We start from the raw sequence: 19,550 nt of genomic DNA, 5'->3' as shown, positions 1-19,550 counted from the left end.
CTGCAGGTGGAAAAAGCTCGACTAAGCATGCATGCTTGACCTTGCAAAAGTGTACCGGCAGCTCAGAATTACGCTAGATTTCTAGGGTCTCACAGCAAGGGCAGATGGATTCCAGCAGTAAACTCTGCAAGAATCATCTGCCTTCACTCAAGACGACTGCAGCAAGAAAGGCTGGGGGTGTCTTAAAGGGATTTCTGAACAAAGCATAGACACAAGCCAATTTGGTTTGTGACGCTCTGATACAGTTGGGTCCTGCTCTCTGTACAGCCCCAGCAGCTTGGTATTCAAAGCACAGAGTGGAAGCCGCCAGCTTGTGTGGTGAATGGATTGCAGTTCAAAAGCACTTTCATTCACAAAAAAGCAGAAAACAGCACATAGCTACAGCAATAATCAGACTTAGGCTGTGCCGATGTTTGAAGGATTGCATCTCCAGAGGCTTTCATTCAAATCATTTCTCACTATTCCATGTCCTGAATAGCAGGCTTCAGTTCTGGACTCTAAAATGAAAGATTAGACTTAGATTGAGACAAGTGCTACAGTACGTACACGGGACCATTTTTGTGGGAAGGGTTGTCTTTTCTTCTGGTGATAGAGCTTTAAATACCAATGCCTGGAGTTAGCTTTGTGTATCCCCACTTAGGTTAGCACTGGACACTACACCCAGAAACTACATATGTACATTTACAGGAGACCTGACGGTAGATGGATGGTCAGAAGGAAGGTCAGCAGGTTCAGATGTAACAGGACAGGCTGTGTCACTCTCCAACTCCAACTCTTCTGAAGCTGGCACTGGGGAGAGCTGTAAATTGGACAAGCAGAAGTTCAATTTCTGTTGCAAGAAAGCAAACAAAAGTCCCTTTGTAATTACGCAGAAGCCTTGGTGTCCAGTTCATCGCTAACAACTTAGACTTGAGTACGGCAGTCCTTGGAAAGGACCCCTTTAACCTAAATCTTAGTTCAGACAGTAAGATTTCAACCAATTTTAATAGCCTCAAATGAAGCCTCTTATTTAAATAGGAAGCTATTGGGCTTTGATCGATCACCTGCCTTGGAGGGCAGAGGAGGATCTAATAGACCCATCAAAAAAAAAAAAAAAAAAAAAAAAAAAAAAAACAGTCACTGCCCAAGCCATCATAAGGGATGTTCATCTCTTGTGATAGCAATGAAGTTGAGCAAATCAAAATTAAAAAGTATAAAAAATAAATAAAAGTGCCCCTATGTGCTCATGTACAAATGCACACTAAGGCCCAATTCATACCTATACAGGTTGCAGTTTGCATATTCTAGGTTTTCAATACACGCTTTTGATCCATTGAAGTCTATGGAACCAAAGAAAAAAAGTCCCTGGCCCTTTCCATAAAATGCACTGATGTGAACATGACCCATAAGAAACTATGTTAAATGGACTGTAGTGTCCAAAAAAAAAAAAACGCATTAGGTGTGAACAAGGTCTTAAGTCCCTCATTCATATGTATACCTGACTGCACCACATGTGAGGTATTGCTGTAAACCAGGAGCAATCATTCTAGTGCCAGACCTCACGTTTAACTTTAAACTGATAACCTGTAAAATGCTTTTAAAGCATTGCAGTTTGCCATTTCACAGGGCATGCAAACATTTTAGGTTTGGCATCCATTTAACTGGCTCAACATCTTTTAGATTTTACCAAAAATAGGGTATGCTATTGTCTGTATGCACTAAAAATGTAAGCATTTTCCTGAAAAATTTGCATTTGATAAAATGGCTGCACAAATCTGGTATGACAAACAAACTTCAACCACCATTTTATTCTACAGGGCTTTTTTCAGAAAATAGATACCGTAGTTTGGGGGTTCCAAGTTAAAAAAAAAAAAAAAAAAACACAACAACTAATTTTAACATCTTTGTGAGAAACCTCAAATTTGGCCCAGGTGGCAAGTGCTTAAATGTGTTTTGGGAACCTTAAATTGATTAGTTTAGCTCGACTTTAGTTTCTTCGCTTGGTCCTGGACCACTAAGCTATAGAACTTTCTGTGAGAAAGCCTAGGTCCACATATTAGCCCAAACTCACCAATTACATCAACTGTCCACAGGTTGATATCTGGGCCAACTTTTGGCTCTGTGCTATGGCTTAGGAGTTACTGGTTCCCTGTGCATGGTCATGGGATTTTAGTGTTATGCAGTCTTTTACCAAACAGCGGAGTGAAATGGGGCCTTAGCCACTATGCAACAGACTGAAAGTGATACTAGAGGCTTTTATTTATTTTTTTAAACATGCATATACACACCTGCTCTGTGCAATAGCTTTGCATAAAGCAGTCCACATACTCTTCTCAGGTCTCTCACTGGCGCTCTTGGCCCCGCCGTGTCCACAGAACAAGCAGGCTAGTTTCCAAGCCACAGGTCTGCATGTCCATTTACACAGCCCTGCCCCCTTATTGGCCGTGATTGGCAGTGTCAATGGCTCCCACTGCTGTCTCAGCCAATGAGGACACAGTCCCCAGAGAGCAGAGACTCTGTATCGAGGTGGGGCTCAGGTATTGGGGGGGCTGCTGCACAGAGGGTTTTTTTATGCTCATGCAAAGAATAAAACCTTGAGCCTTTAGAACCACTTGAAGTAAACTATGGCGTGGCTCAAACACATGACTGCACAGGGGTGAATGGAATTTTCACCACTGCACTATAGATTGACTGGTTTGTCTTGAACCTATGACCATGCACAGTGTGGAATAGGTGTCCCTGCCTGTTGTAGGGGAACCGATTGGGAAACACCCTCTTAAAATACAGTATAGGTTTAGCTAGTGGCTTGGTTTTGTATTATATGACTTTGTATAAGCAAGCCTCCTTTGAACTGGTTAGTTTAAGGCCTTGCTGAATATGTAGAATAAACTGTTTTTGTCCCAGTCTCATGCATAATTTACTGCTGCCACTACCAGCTGAGCCTCAAGAAAATCAGGTAGAAAGTGAAAAAAGGAAAAAAAAAAAAAAAAAAATTAAAAAAGCTATGGTTGCATATAATTCCTCAAATGGCAAGAGGTCATCAAGAGCATACAAAGTGCAAGAGTGAAACATTAGCAGGTTTCTCAGTCCACATTTTGTATAGGTCAATCTACAGAAACATTTAGTGTTGATGGGTAAACCATTAGCAGGTTTCTCAGTCCACATTTTGTATAGAAATTTAACTCCTACCCACAAACTCCAAAAAGCAATGTGTTGCTTACCTCCTGAGGTTGCTTAATGGGGTCCTTTTGAATTGGCGCCGCCTCAATTAAGACTAAAATGAAGAACAAGTTTGTGTTACAAAATGGCAAAGGATTTTGATCACAAGCGATCAGCCAAGGACCACGCAACATAGTCCTGACCTCTGCAGCTCTAAAGATAGACTAAAGCATTACTGAAATAAAACCACACACTGGAAAAAGCAAATCAAATAATGGAGAATTGTTTCACTTACAAGCTAATATAATAAACTGGCCTGTCGCAATATTTTCAACTGTACGATTAACCTCAGTGTCACTATCTCACCTGCACAATGAGACTGTTGGTGTTCATTCTGTTACATGGCACCAGAATTTTGCATACACTCTCGTTTTATCTACACAATTTGCTGAATTTTTTGCCAAAGTTTCATTGAAGTACCTTTACTTTCTGGGAACCCTCCCATCCAGCCAGCTTTAGAGAATTGGAATATGCCCATATCACACAGTTTAATGGATTTTACACTTCTGAATTAGATTATGAAGCACAATAAATCATTAAAAACTAAAAAGTCTTCCTGTCTCATACCATCACATCCTAAAAAAAGGATCGTTCTCAAATGTGGCTAGTAGAAGCTGCATTGTGCATGACTGGTGTTACAAACAGCCATAATTGTAAATCTACTAGACCCTACAGTATGTTCTGTCCAAAGCAGCCATATATCTAAAGCTGGTTATACACTAGTGCATTTTCAAATTCATGTTCATACAGATATTCCCATGAACATTTGTATGAAAAAAATTTCAGTGCATTCAGTGACTCTACAAAATGCCTGAAAGTCAGTCAACATTTTGTATGCTTTAAAAAAGGTAAACCTACTATAAATTTGAACTGAATGTAAATGGTCAATGAAAACCAAATACATTTAAAAATTTGTTGGAGAAAATTAAAATCCTGCAAATTGGTCACTATGGTCAAAAGTGAACGTCAATATAACCACTAATGATTAGAAAAGTGAACATTCTTGAAGTGGGACTATAGGTAATCGCCCCCCCCCCCCTCCATTTTGGATGGAGCAAGGGAGGGTTTCCTGTGATTTTTTTTCATTTTGTGTGTTCCATAGCCAAACAGGGAGTGAGGAAATCAATGCAAAGTGAAGTCCTTGGAGACCCCCAGAACACCTGAACTAGTGTCACCATTGGAAGATTTCCCCTTTACTTTTCGGGGGACAACCCAAAATTTGGAATTTTTTTACATTCAATAATGATAAACAGGACAAAGGGTAAAACTCCTTAAAACGGGGGAACAGATAGCAAATTTAAAAAAAAAAAAAACCACACGGACAAGCATTCTGATCCTCTCCATCCTATGCTAAACAAAATAAGTTTTGCCTTTAGATATACTTTAAGCAAAGCTTCAAATGAAATTCATTAGTGTATGGGCAGCTTAAGGTAGGAGATGTCAATTGTTTGGAACACCACAGCACTGCAAATACTCAAAGCCCACTACAAAGTCAATGAAGTTGCACTTTATGCAGTGGCCATTTTTTATATCATCCCCTATTTTCACTGTTACAGGATAATTGTGAACGATATTGATCTTTGGCAGATTTTACATGTCTCTAGCCCCTGCGTGGGCGAACAACAAGCTTTGTATATTTCTATTGTTTACTCAAAAAACTCAACATATTGAAACAGAAGTCGATTTTGGCCTATAACAGCCCTTCACAGGATTTCTAACTCACCTTTAGGAGGAGACTCTGGTGGCAGCTGTTGGGGAGAACCCTTTGGCAGCTGTTGAGGAGAACCCTTTGGCGGAAACTCAAAATCCAACATTGAGTCCTTTAACAAAAGAAAAGGAGAAAATGTACATGCATTAAATTCAGTCTTCAGGTTTTATCCTGAATGTCAAAGTCATGAACATATACAGCAGAACATGGACAAGCTATAGTATTAAAGAACACACTTTTCTAAAAGTTAGTGTTCTACAGCTCTATCAACTATCCACAGTTTATAGGTCAATCTACAGAAACATTTAGTGTTGATGGGTAAACCATTAAGCACATTATGGAACAATCTGTCAATGGAGAAAGCCCAAAGGCCCCTTGAGCCACATTTAAGGGCGACGTAACCCAACAAAGGCAAACCTCTGGAGTCTTACCTGCATGAAATTATAAGTGCCTTTTATTTCATCAATAAGGTCATTAATCTTTTGTTTTCTGAGCTCTGGATCTTTAGGCAGAGTTGGTGAAGAGCAGAATTCTGCAGCTGGCTGGGAGAGTACCCGGGGGACCTGTGAAAGAAACCAAAGTCTACTACAAAAAAGGTTTTGGGACATTTCCTCTTCCAAGCTTAAATAGGTTTGTAGGTTAACCCCTACAATTAGTTTGCCCTTTTGGTCAGTTACAGTGCCTTGAAAAAGTATTCATACCCCTTGAAATTTTCCACATTTTGTCATGTTACAACCAAAAATGTAAATGCATTTCATTGGGATTTTATGTGATAGACCAACACAAAGTGGCACATAATTGTGAAGTGGAAGGAAAATAGTTTTCAAATTGTTTTACAAATAAATATCTGAAAAGTGTGGCATGGGAGGATGACAATGTTGTATTCTATTTACATGTATGTACCCGAGACACTCGTTTGAGTGTCTTGGACATATTGCTTCGACCAGACCTAATTTTCTCGCCTTTTTCTATGATTATACTTTATTCTTTTCTCGTTTTCTTTTGATATGTACTTGCAAAACATTTAATAAAAAGATTATAAAAAAAGTGTTGTGTATTTTTTAAATCGGCCCCCTTTACTCTGATACCAACTAAAATCTAGTGGAACCAATCGCCTTCAGAAGTCACCTAATTAGTAAACCGAGTCCAGGGACGTCATATGACGAAACACGTAGGGTGGAGCAACACTCTGACGTCACCTCATGTTTATATCTCGTTTTCTGGAAGGAGGGGTTTGTCTGTTTGTGCACCGGCTGGCACATCAGACTTAAGGCTTATATTGACTCTGACATTGTAAGTGCAATACTTTGTATTTTAAAGTTTTAATAAATGTAAAAGGTTTTACACTATTTGGAGCCTTTACCTTTTATGTACCACATCCATCCACTGGTCTGAGCCTGCAAGAGGCGGCTTGAGGATAACTGAACTTGCTTACTGTGAGCTGAAACCGGGCTGTGTTTAGATTACAAATGTTCTCCTTGATCCTCTAACGGGGGATTATGGTAAGCTGGTAAGTGATTTCTTCTACCTGGTGGATTTAGCACATAATTTGACAGCATTTGGAGACACCATCGCACATATTGATGGACTATTTGAGCACTGGTGGACTTTCACCGATTTTGAATTTCTGCAATTACAAACTGATTGCTTATAGGTTTAGCGCGATTCTATTTTTCTTCAAATCTTAGAAGAAAATCTGTTGGGGTCTGCAAAAGACTGGGGCGGAGGTTCACCTTCCAGCAGGACGACCCTAAACATATAGCCAGAGCTACAATAGAATGGTTTAGATCAAAGCGTATTTATGTGTTAGCATGGCCCAGTCAAAGTTCAGGCATAAATCCAATTGAGAATCTCTGGTAAGACAAAAAAATAAAAAAAATAAAAATTTACTTTACACACACACACACACACACACACACACACACACACTGTTCAGATGCTCTCCATCCAATCTGACAGAGCTTGAGCCATTTTGCAAACCATGGGCAAAAATTTCACTCTAGGTGCGCAAAGCTTGTAGTGACATACACAAAAAGACTTGCAGCTGTAATTGCAGCCAAAAGGTGGTTCTACAAAGTATTGACCCAAGGGGGCAGAATATAAATGCACGCCACACTTTAGATATTTGTAAAACAATTTTAAAACCATTTTTTCATTTATCTTTCACTTCACAATTATGTGTTATGTGTTGGTCTATCACATAAAATCCCAATAAAATATGTAGCAATATGGACTACAGTTATAACATGGTACAATTCCCTATCACTCTTTACTGTAGACATAGCCCTCTAGTGCTGGGCACCAGTGACTCATCACATCTGAGCCCAACCAGAAAAGATTGTGGGATTAGTAGTCTTTCAGACCGGTGTTCCCTTTGGGTAATACAACATCTGGACCACACATTCCAGGAATCCTGGCTGCAACCCAAAGAGACTTTTGGGAGGAGCTACAAAAGGGTCTGGAGATCCGCGGCACGCTCTTCTTCCTGGGCCTTGCTGCGCCCACATCTCCCTGTGGGAGATTGGAGAGGCTGCAGCCTACCGTGCGTGAACAAGTGATTCCAACCTGGCTCCAGAGGGTTTAAGCCTGCTTGCTGTTCACCGGACATCCACACAGCACCTACCCAGTCAATCTACACTACAGTCGCTTGCATCCATCAGCTGTGGGTCATCGCCAGTTGTTGCTGAAGTCTCTTCCAGGATCCCAGTTTGCAAGGCGTAAGCCAGTCTGGTCATTGGTGAGGGGGTAGTTCTTTGCAAACGGTCCTTGCTACTATACCTGAACACTGTACAGACACCTTTACCTTGGGAACACTACTGCATTACTGTTTGGAACACTGCACATAGACACCTTTACTTAAAACCACTTCAAGGAGTAACACTAGCTCGTTTAAGCCCCTCAGCTATTACCGCATCATTGTGCCTTATTGGATACAATCTAATGAGCTCCAACTGCCGGTGAAGACTATCGGGCCTGCATCTTGAACACTGCTGTTACCATACAAAGGGCCCTACTCTATCCCCTATTTAGTCTGATCTCTCATTAGGATATAAAGGTTGAATATGCTGGTTGGAGTTTCCCCTTTAGCGCGAGACTGCCTGTTCTAGATGGCTAACCATTTACTGCCTGTACAGGTTATGCTCCAAGTGGTTTTTCATTGTACATATATGTAAATTGTGCTTTTGTGCTGTTGTACTGTTGTACTGTTTTAAGCTGCCTTTTAGGGGAATTATTCTTCAAGTCTGGGCTGTTATCCAGCACAGTCGACCAAATCCTTTTTTCTGTGTATTAATACGTGTCATTTAAAGGTGTTGTGGAAGATGTCTGAACCCAGAGTTTCAGATGGGTTGGAATGTTCACGGCAATGCACAACAGGTGAATCCAAGCAGTCCCCAAGGGGGCAGTGCTACAAATACACTTTTGGTTGTAACATGGCAATGTGGAAAATTTCAAGTAGTAACTTTTTCAAGGCACTGTGGATATACAGTTCAAATTTTTGTGCACAAGATTATAAAAAAAAAAAAAAAAAAAAAAAAAAAAAAAAAAAAGCTTTTAATGCAGTCAGAGATCCAGTGCTGTCCTGTGCACAAGGTTACCAGAAGATAAGGGGGAGGTGTAGGGCTACACTTTGTCCTAGTTTCAAAGCAGTTTCTACATGGATGCTGTATCCACCTCATCCCTTTAAACCCAAACACATATGAAGTACACAGGTTCTGTGGGTGATTAAGGTGGTAATTAAACTCACTCAGGTGTTTTATTAAATTAGCCTCAACCTGTGTAATTCATAGGTGTTCGGGTTTAAAGGGCAACCCTAATGCAGTACAGCATGTGAGATCACCCTCAGACAGACGTGTTGCTAGCAGGATCACCAGAAGAAAGTAAAAGGTGTTGGCTGACTTAACTCCAGCTTTTTCTCCCCAAAACAGAAGCATTGTACATGTAAATTAAATCACAACCCCGCTATCAGTTTGTGTGTAACTTATCTCCTTTGGCTGTATATAGCAGGGTTTGGTTTCTGGTGTCATTCCTGCTCCTGGCTGATATGCCAAGTTCTGACTTCCGGTTTCCTTATTTTTCCAACCCTGATACTACATCCCCTATGATCCTTTGAGCCTCTGTAGTTTCAGGGAAGGCGATGGGAGTCACTTGTACCAGTTGAGAGAGTTGATGTTGGTAGGTCCTAGGATTACATGGGTTTTCTGGGCATTCGTGTGGGTGGGGAAAGGTGTAAATGTGACATACCCCCTGTGTCACTCATGTCTGCAGCATGCCAAATAATGGCTTACTGCATGACTACAGAGGAAGGGCTATAGGTGGTCATTATGAAGGAGTTTCCTTCATATGTAAATTAAAGGGGTGGTAAAGGTTCACGTTTTTTCAGCTTAATGCATCCTATGCATCAAGATGAAAAAACATCCCACAATACCGCCCCCCCCCCCCCCCCCCCCATTTTACTTACCTGAGCCCCTTCACCTGCTGCGCTCACCCACAATGTCCTCTTCGACATTGGCTTGCGCTGCTGTCAATCACATCCAATTACGCGGCGCGCTGGGGGGTGGGGTCGAGTGATACAGTGAGCCGCTATAGCCGCCGGCTCTATCACAGGAGCGCGCCCACAAGAAGCACCATGCAAGAGCACTCGCATGAAGGTGGTTATTTCTTGCGGGGAGGAGCCGAGACAGCCGCCGAGGGACCCCAGAAGACCAGGTTCAGGGCCACTCTATGCAAAATGAGCTGCACAGTGGAGGCAAGTATAACATGTTTGCTAAAAAAAAAAAAAAAAAAAAAAAAAAAAAAGAATTCTTTACAACCCCTTTAAGGAACAGAGCAGGGCTCTGGGAAGGCGAGATCTGTGGGGTGGGACTCCCTGTTCATACTGGTCAACATATTTAACTGGACAGGATTGAATTTGAATTGTGATCCATTCAATCCTGCCTAGCAGCAGCACAGCTAGCCTTCAGAACAGGCTGTGTATATTATATGAAGACGTCTCCTTGAATAATGTGATCTGTGAGGCAGGACTTGAGGTTTGGACTCTTCCTCTAGGTGTGCCTGGGTGGGATTGAATGTTACTTAGAAAGTATTCAATTCCACCCACAGGAATGTCTGAAGGAAGTTGCATCATTTGCAGAATCTGAAAAACAGTTGAGTTAGACTCTAGTTGCTGCAGGAACAGCATCAGCAGGACATACAGAGTCAAATGATTCAAAACTACAACCAAACCCAAAATTTCAGGGGATGTGAAAACTGAGCAACATGGTAGAGGTATGATCTATGTTGGGATCATTCCATTCAGTTCTAGTGAAAAGAAAGTTAGAGTTCAGCTTTAAAGTGGTATAAAACACAGAAGTAAACCTATTACAGCCTTCTGATGGCTGCAATTTTTTTAGGTTTATTTAGCATTTTCACCTGACCTGGCCAGTAAACCGGTTTTTCAACAGCCGTAGAAGAAATCATGCATTACATTTTTTTTCCACTTTCATACATCAAATGCAAGCCTTAACTGAAGTTCACTGACCTGTGAATTTCCTACAGTTGGAGACTGGCGGCCAACACAAATGGGTGCTGGGACATCCCTCTTTTTCACTAAAATCTGTCCATTTACTACAGCAGGGAGCTTAGCTTCCTAAAGAGAAAAAAACAAAAAAAAAAACAAACACTCAGTTCCACAGCCATTGCATTTCTTTACAGTTTGCCACAATAAGTATTAAATACCTTCTCTCATCACTCACCTCTTAGGAAACCAATAGCAACTATAACTCCACAGAATTTCTACTGCCACCACTCTACCCAAAAGCTAGAAGGCAACGATTGCTAAAGATCTAAAGCCCCCATTTAAAGCAAAACCTGACAGGTTTGCTTCCATACTACCACTCTGTTCTCTTTTTTTTGGGGGGGGGGGGGGGTCAGACAGGACAAGAGGGGGTTTGTTCACCAATTATTGCCACCAAGGCTAAAATTGAGGGGAACCCAAAATTTGGAGTGGTCAAATGTTAACAGTCCAGTGGCGTTGGGAGGGGGGCTGGAGCCCCGAGTGGGTACCCAAAAAGCCCTGGGCACTAACAATTCTATTAGACCTGAGCACAGCCGAGTGACATAGCAGGTCCCCGCCTTATGGAGCCTCCAGCGGTCCAATGCTGGGACCATGGGACGTCCATCATAGGCACTGCAGGCTCCAGAAGGCGGGAATTACAATGCAGGCGCAGTGTGACTGAGAAGATGCCCTCTCAGCGGGCAGGCAGCTCTCCTGTCATGGCTCTGGCTGCCTGGAGTGCCTGCTGCAGTGCTGTCTCTTGGCCTAGGCCAACAAGGCCCAGGCCTAGGGCGGCACACTGCGGGGGGGTGGCAAAAAAGCCGCCCCCCCCCTGCAAAAAAAAAGTCCCCTCCCTGACCCGTCCTCCCGAGTCCCGGCTCCCGCACAGAATAAAAGTGACACTGGGAGCAGTCCGGAATGAATGGGACAGGGGCGGACTGAGCCGCGGTAGTGCTGGCTCGGCTCCGCCTCCACCTGACTGCTGGCCACTGGTTATGTCACGGCAGCGACTTCCTCCCTGCCCAGCAATGAAAGCAGAGGAGGACTTAACTTTCTCCTCCAGCGCAGAGGGGCTCAAAGCAGCTGCCTGGCCCCTTGAGCTGAGCGCCGCCCTTTTGTCATGGTCCTGGAGAGTCCGCTGTTGGTCCGGTGGCGGTGGGATGCAGAGCAGCGGCATTTTCAAAAAGCAAGAGGGAGGCCCCGGCAGCTGGGAAGAGACTGACAGCTTGCCATAACCAAGAGCCCGGGAGGGAGTGAGAGAAGACTACGCCAGTCTGACTTGATCAGCATCCCCGACTCCTTCAACTCCTCTCCCAGCTGTGACTGTCCTGGAACAGGAAGACAGGCTGACCGAGGATGGCCATGAGGTAGGTGCATCACACAGGACTACCAACACAGACAGGGGCTGCCTGGGACAGTCACAGGGAGGGGGCAGTAGGGACTGCAGGCATGGCTAGGGGGTCCCTCTCTCCTACCACCCTCACCTTCTCCCCCTCTCTTACACTCACCCTTCTCCCTCTCACACCCCCACCCCCTCTCTCACACCCCACACACCCGCCCCCCTCTCTCACCCACCCCCTCTCTCTCTCTCTCACACCCCACACACCCGCCCCCTCTCTCACCCACCCCCTCTCTCTCTCACACCCCACACACCCGCCCCCCTCTCTCACCCACCCCCTCTCTCTCTCTCACACCCCACACACCCGCCCCCCTCTCTCACCCACCCCCTCTCTCTCTCTCACACCCCACACACCCGCCCCCCTCTCTCACCCACCCTCTCTCTCTCTCACACCCCACACACCCGCCCCCCTCTCTCACCCACCCCCTCTCTCTCTCACACCCCACACACCCGCCCCCCTCTCTCACCCACCCCCTCTCTCTCACACCCCACACACCCGCCCCCTCTCTCACCCACCCCCTCTCTCTCACACCCCACACACCCACCCCCCTCTCTCTCCCACTCCCTCTCTCTCACACCCCACACACCTGCCCCCCCTCTCTCTCTCACACCCCACACACCCGCCCCCCTCTCGCCCACCCCCTCTCTCTCTCACACCCCACACACCCGCCCCCTCTCTCACCCACCCCCTCTCTCTCCCACACCCCACACACCCGCCCCTCTCTCTCCAACCCCACACCCCCCTCTCTCTCTCTCTCACATCCCCCTCTCTCCCACCCCACACCCCCCCTCTCTCCCACCCCTTCTCTCTCTCTCACACCCCACACACCCGCCCCCCTCTCTCTCCCACCCCACACCCCCCTCTCTCTCCCACCCCCTCTCTCTCTCACACCCCACACACCCACCCCCCTCTCTCACCCACCCCCTCTCTCTCTCTCACACCCCACACACCCACCCCCCTCTCACCCACCCCCTCTCTCTCACACCCCACACACCCGCCCCCCTCTCTCACCCACCCCCCTCTCTCTCTCACACCCCACACACCCGCCCCTCTCTCTCTCCAACCCCACACCCCCTCTCTCTCTCACATCACCCTCTCTCCCACCCCACACCCCCCTCTCTCCCACCCCTTCTCTCACACCCCACACACCCGCCCCCCTCTCTCTCCCACCCCACACCCCCCTCTCTCTCTCCCACCCCCTCTCTCTCTCACACCCCACACACCCACCCCCCTCTCTCACCCACCCCCTCTCTCTCTCTCACACCCCACACACCCGCCCCCCTCTCTCACCCACCCCCTCTCTCACACCCCACACACCCACCCCCCTCTCTCTCCCACTCCCTCTCTCTCACACCCCACACACCCGCCCCCTCTCTCACCCGCCCCCCTCTCTCTCCCACACCCCACACACCCGCCCCCCTCTCTCTCCCACACCCCACACACCCGCCCCCCTCTCTCTCCCACCCCACACCCCTCTCTCTCTCTCACATCCCCCTCTCTCTCCCACCCCACACCCCCCTCTCTCTCACACCCTCTCTCTCTCACACCCTCTCTCTCTCACACCCTCTCTCTCTCACACCCTCTCTCTCTCACACCCCACACACCCACCCCCCTCTCTCTTCCACCCCCTCTCTCTCTCTCACATCCCCCTCTCTCCCACCCCACACCCCCTCTCTCTCACACCCTCTCTCTCTCACACCCTCTCTCTCTCACACCCCACACACCCACCCCCCTCTCTCTTCCACCCCCTCTCTCTCACACCCCACACACCCGCCCCCTCTCTCTCACACCCCCTCTCTCTCTCACACCCCACACACCCGCCCCCTCTCTCTCCCACTCCCTCTCTCTCTCACATCCCACACACCCGCCCCCTCTCTCACCCACCCCCTCTCTCTTTCACACCCCACACACCCGCCCCCCTCTCTCTCCCACCCCACACCCCCTCTCTCTCTCACATCCCCCTCTCTCTCCTGCCCCCACACCCCCCCTCTCTCCCACCCCTTCTCCCCCCACCCCCTCTCACACCCCCCTCCTCTCTGCCCCACCCCCATCCCCCTCTCTCACACCCCCACACCCCCCTCTCTCCCACCCCCTCTCTCTCTCTCCCACCCCCTCTCCCCCCACCCCCTCTCATACCCTCCTCCTCTCTCTCCCACCCCCTCTCCCCCCACCCCCTCTCACACCCTCCTACTCTCTCTCCCCCACCCCCACACACCCGCCCCCTCTCTCTCCCACCCCCACCCCCTCTCTCACACCCCACACCCCCCTCTCCCCCTACCCCCCCTCTCTCTCTCCCACCCCCTCTCTCCCACCCCCCACCCCCTCTCCCCCACCCCAACCCCTCTCTCCCACCCCCACCCCCTCTCTCTCCCCCACCCCTTCTCTCTCTCCCACCCCCCACCCCCTCTCCCCCACCCCCTCTCTCTCCCCCACCCCAACCCACCCCCTCTCTCTCTCTCCCACCCCAACCCACTCCCTCTCTTCCACCCCCTCTCTCTCTCACACCCCACACACCCGCCCCCCTCTCTCCCACTCCCTCTCTCTCTCACACCCCACACCCGCCCCCTCTCTCTCCCACTCCCTCTCTCTCTCACACCCCACACACCCGCCCCCTCTCTCACCCACCCCCTCTCTCTCACACCCCACACACCCGCCCCCCTCTCTCCCACCCCACACCCCCTCTCTCTCTCACATCCCCCTCTTTCTCCTGCCCCCATACCCCCCTCTCTCCCACCCCTTCTCCCTCCACCCCCTCTCACACTCACACCCCCCTCCTCTCTCCCTCTCCCCCACCCCCCTCTCTCTCACACCCTCCTCTCTCTCCCCCACCCCCACACACCCGCCCCCTCTCTCTCCCACCCCCACCCCCCTCTCTCACATCCCACACCCCTCTCTCCCACCCCCCTCTCTCCCCCCTCTCTCTCTCCCACCCCCTCTCCCCCCACCCCCCCTCTCTCTCCCACCCCCACCCCCTCTCTCTCTCCCCCACCCCAACCCACCCCCTCTCTCTCCCCCACCCCCTCTCTCTCTCCCCCACCCCAACCCACCCCCTCTCTCTCTCCCACCCCCTCTCTCTCTCCCACCCCCACCCCCTCTCCCCAACCCCCTCTCTCTCTCCCCCACCCCAACCCACCCCCTCTCTCTTCCACCCCCCACCCCCTCTCTCTCTTCCACCCCCCACCCCCTCTCTCTCTTCCACCCCCCACCCCCTCTCCCCCTACCCCCTCTCCCCCACCCACCCCCCTCTCTCTACCACCCCACACACCCTCCCCCTCTCTCTCACCTTCCTTAACCCTCTCTCTCTCTCATCCCCTCTCTTGCATGCAGGCAGGGGGAATCAATTGGACACTGACTGACAGGTAACAGCAAATGAGAGTTACTGAACCCATCCCCCCCAAGCACTGACATTGCACCCACCCCCCAAGCAAAGATACAGAACAAACCCCCCCCCCACCAAGCACTGCCACTGATTCCATCCTCCTAATGAAGGACTACAGGTTCCAGCATGAACCCGTGAGATCTAAAGGGTTACATCCCTAGATATTAGAGGTTCATGCCGGGACTAGTAGTCCTTCAATTTTGGAGGGAGACACATCCTTAGATCTAAGGAGCTCATGCTGGAAATTGTTGTTCTTCACTTTTGGTTGATGTGACCCCCCCCAGCATGTGCCCCTCAGAGCTGAGGATGTGATACGCCCCCCAAACTAGTGAAGGACTACAGGTTCCAGCCTGAACCTGTAAGATCTAGGAATGTGACCCCCAAAAGTGACGGACTGCAGGTCCCAGCATGAACCCCTCAGAGCTGAGGATATCACCCCCCTAAAAACTAGTGAAGGACTACAGGTCTGAACATGAACCCATGCATTACCACATGCATTAAACAGGAAGGGGTGGGGTAAATTTACATGGGGGGCGAAGGGGGGGCGTCTAATTTTAGTCTTGCCTAGGGCAGCATAAAACCAAAATACACCACTGGCCTGCTGCAGTCTACTCTACTGTGATGGGCGCGCCACACACTATGGCTGAGCTGCAGGAGGAGTGCATGTCAGATATTGAAGACCCCCGGTGCTGTGCTCCGACTTTGGGCTGAAGCCCCTGGTCTTTTTGCCACCTAGCAACGCCCCTGGTTATCGGTGTCCCATGTTTTTTACATTTCTGCTGTAAGTAGCGCCATCACATTGGGTTTTCTCACTTCTTATTTGGTCTATAGGACAAAAAGGGAAGAGTTCTTACCAACTTGGATTACAAGAAAACAAAATGGGACAGGGGTTTTTAACCACTCTTTACTCTAGACTCTAAACTTTAGTTGCTAAAACTTGACAAAGAACCCAAGATAATAGTCGAGATTCTGTTCTGGAGTGTAAAGGAGAGAGAGTTTGCGAAAGGGAACTAAACAGATAGCATTCCCAAAGGGATGAAGAGAATATCCACTTTAGTGTGCCAGACACCACCATGGGAAGAAATTGGGCAGGTTGGAACATCTTACGTTATCTCAGACCTGACAATTTTAACGTCGATCCTACTTACCTTAACCTGATTGGGAGGTTTGAGGTCAGACGTCTGTTTTTGTACCCTTTCACGCCTCTAGAATCCAAACAGAACATGAAGACTTGGTAATCAAAAAATTGAAAGGTAGGTCACTAGACCATATAGATTAAAGTGAAATTACTGCCGTAACCTTTGCAAGGTTTCAAAAATGTCCCCTCCCCCTTCTGCTACCCCAACATATGAAAAGTAAATACTTATTTTAAGTCCACTCCCAGGAGGTGGAACTACCAGGGTCACAAAGATCGCACTTGCGACCAGGCCCTGGCATTCCTCCACTCTCGGGGGGGGGGGGGGGGGGGGGGGGGCGGGGGGCGGTGCAGCAGGGTTACCAGGCAAAGGGGTCTGAGCTGAGAGTGTTTCACATACAGCCCAGAGCCTGCACTGACAGTTCCCCCCCTTAATCCGCCCCCCCCCCCCCCCCAGCTGCTGGGCTTCACATAATTATTGGGTAGTGAGCAGATCGCCTCTCTTCTCTACCATCCGAGGGAGGGTGGGTTAACTGTCAGAGATGCTCCCATCCTAGAGGCCTGCTGAGGAGGAAGTTATTAGGAGCACTTGGGTGGTTCAGTGGATACGCAGTTGGCTAAAGGATACCAGAGTGGGGTTGTAAATGGGGATCACTTTGAACAGAGAGCAGTCACTCGTGGTGTACCACAATGCTCTGTACTGGGTTTGATATTCCTGGGAGGTGTCCAACATGAACCATGATTTGGTATTGCTGGAAGATTGGTCAAAGCAGTGGAGACTACAGTTCAATATTTCTAAATGTAAAATAATGCACCTAGGGAAAAAAAATCCCCTGAGATAGTACAACATTGGGGGTACAGTGTTGGCCAGCACTACAAAAAGATTTGAGGGTGCTTTCAGATTGCAGATTTCAAATTGCAAAATGAGCAAAAACTGACCAGGCAGTGGGAAAAGCTAATAGAATTCTAGGATGCATCACTAGAGGAATCACTAGAGGAATCACTAGCAGGAGGAAGGTGGTTCAGATTCCTCTATATAGATCTTTAGAACGCCATGTCCAGTTCTGAGACCTCCCTTGCAAAAGGATACTGATAAGATTGAGTCCAGACATGGGTAACAAATTGTTAAAGGTTTGGGGGATAAAACATTGAGTGACTGGAGGAACTTAAATATGTACAGTCTAGAGAAAAGGGAAAGGGGAGAAATGATTGAAACCAATACATCAAGGGGGTGGCTAAAGTTTAAGAAGGCAGTTTTTTTTTTTTTTTTTTTAAGAAATCAAGAACACAGGGACATTACCTCAAACTGGAGAAAAGTGTAGTTGATGCTCAGAATAAGCTACCAGCAGAGGTGTGAGACTGTCAACAGTAAATGGCTTCAAACATGCTTGTGATAAACCCCTAGATCTATAAACAAAGTTAATGAAAAACGAACCCCAAAAAAACAAAAACAAACTAAAAAACAAAAATGGGCAGACTATGGAATACTGACTTCTGCCGTCACTTTGTTTCTATAAGCACCGATAGGCGGCATTTATGGGCACTGAAAAGGCAGCACTGATGATCAATGTAAACAATGTACCGACGGTCTTGCTGGGTAATGGCACTCCATTCCACTCAGACAGCCGATAACCGGAAAGTCTGTTTACATGAACACCCTTCCCAGAACTAGAAGCCCAGATGGAAAGGGGAGGGGGCGGGGGGCAGGAGGGCCCTTCATGGTTTCTTGCACAAAGGCCTTGAGGGTTCCAGTTAAGCCTTTGCCCACTCTGGTCACGTTACCACCTGTCAGGCAGTGGCTGCTGCAGGGAGAGGACAACACACAACAGCTGGGAATTTCAGGGGCGGCGACATCAGGAGTGGCTTCCTATGAGGGAAAGGGGGCGGGGGGTGGTTTCAGCAGGGAGCAGTGTTAGGCAGGAATTCTACGCAAGAAATTACCTTTCTACCCTATTCTAGTGTGCCAATTTGATATACGCAGGCGGCCATGGCATCATTTTCCTAAGTGCATTAACCTCTGAAATGCTTCATGAATATAAAATGGCGATTGTTTAGGGTCAGTTTTTCCATTTTTACCATCTAGAGAGAAATGTTAAACAGCAGTATTAACCCCCCACCCCCCCCAAAAAAAAAAAAAAAAAAAAAAAAAAAAAAAAGGTATTAAACAGCATAGATGTGGTGGCTGCATGTTTGTGTTTATACCCAATGATCCAGCCAAAACGTTTATTTAAACTTCCTTTCAACAAACCAAACGGTCCAGACAAGTAGCAGTTAGGGGTGCTTCTAAACCCAACCCATTTTTTTTTTACCTTGATGCATACCCTGCATAAAAAAAAAAAAAAAAAAACACACTTACCAAATCCTCTCAAACCAGTTTTGTCCTGTCTGCAGTGCTCCTGCTCTCCCTCTTACAGGAGGGACAGCAGCAGAAACCATAGGCTTCTGCTTTCAGTCAAATCCTGTGAGAAGGAAATTTGTGGCCGAAGCACTGTTGTGTCTATGGACAGTCTGATTCATGAGCGTGCCTGCACAGGTGACCCTGTAGCACATGGCTTGCTGAGGGGGCAAGCACTGGCGGGGTACTTCAGAAATGGTTGTTAGAGACCCCTGTGCAATACTGCGCAAAGCAGGTCAGTATAACCTCCTGAAGAAGCGGTTTTATCCACAACAAATGTAGATCAGTGGTTCTTAACTTCTGTGCTTAAGTACCCCCAACAGGCTATGTTTTCAGGTTTTCCTTTATTTTGCACAGGTGCTTTAACCCCTTCCCGCCGAGCGTATGCAGATGTGTGTACTCTGCTTTCTGGGGTTTTACCGGGATGATGCCCACAGCTGCAAGCATCATCCCGGTACCGTTGTTTAGAGCGGGCGATCATCTGAGTATAACAACCAATGTGGCTAAAAGCTGCTCGGCTGTTATACCGGAGGAGCGGGAGGGGACGTTCCCCTCCCGCCGCTCTTAACAGGCCTCCCGTTCGATTGGGAGGCCCGGTGACCAATCGGCTGCCTCCGGCGGCTGGGGGCAGGCTGGAACAAAGCCGTGGGTGGCTTCGTTCCAGCCCCCCCAATTGTAAACACGGAAGTGACGTCATGACATCACTTGCCGTTTACTCGGCTGCCAATGGTGCCGGTTTTAAAATAAACAGTATTTCGAATCGCTGTCTTCGATCTGAATACTTTGAAGTGCAAAGGAGGGA

The 19,550-nt window shown here is 47.9% G+C and overlaps 1 protein-coding gene across 1 annotated transcript in view; it reads right to left on the bottom strand.

The window, feature by feature from the left end:
* Positions 1-19,550, bottom strand: part of CAPRIN2 (caprin family member 2) — a 108,691-nt gene that overhangs the window by 24,241 nt on the left and 64,900 nt on the right. The window contains exons 9-14 of the mRNA XM_073623595.1: positions 16,367-16,423; positions 10,425-10,532; positions 5,338-5,469; positions 4,922-5,018; positions 3,201-3,253; positions 680-799 (exon numbers count right to left, since the gene is read on the bottom strand). Of these exons, the coding sequence (XP_073479696.1) occupies positions 680-799; positions 3,201-3,253; positions 4,922-5,018; positions 5,338-5,469; positions 10,425-10,532; positions 16,367-16,423 (567 nt within the window). The remainder of the gene's footprint in view (positions 1-679; positions 800-3,200; positions 3,254-4,921; positions 5,019-5,337; positions 5,470-10,424; positions 10,533-16,366; positions 16,424-19,550) is intronic.

Source organism: Aquarana catesbeiana, linkage group LG03 (assembly GCF_042186555.1).
Source record: "Aquarana catesbeiana isolate 2022-GZ linkage group LG03, ASM4218655v1, whole genome shotgun sequence".
Classification (NCBI taxonomy): domain Eukaryota; kingdom Metazoa; phylum Chordata; class Amphibia; order Anura; family Ranidae; genus Aquarana; species Aquarana catesbeiana.
The sequence above is the reverse complement of the archived record's forward strand: the minus strand, read 5'-3'. Positions and strand labels throughout refer to the sequence as shown.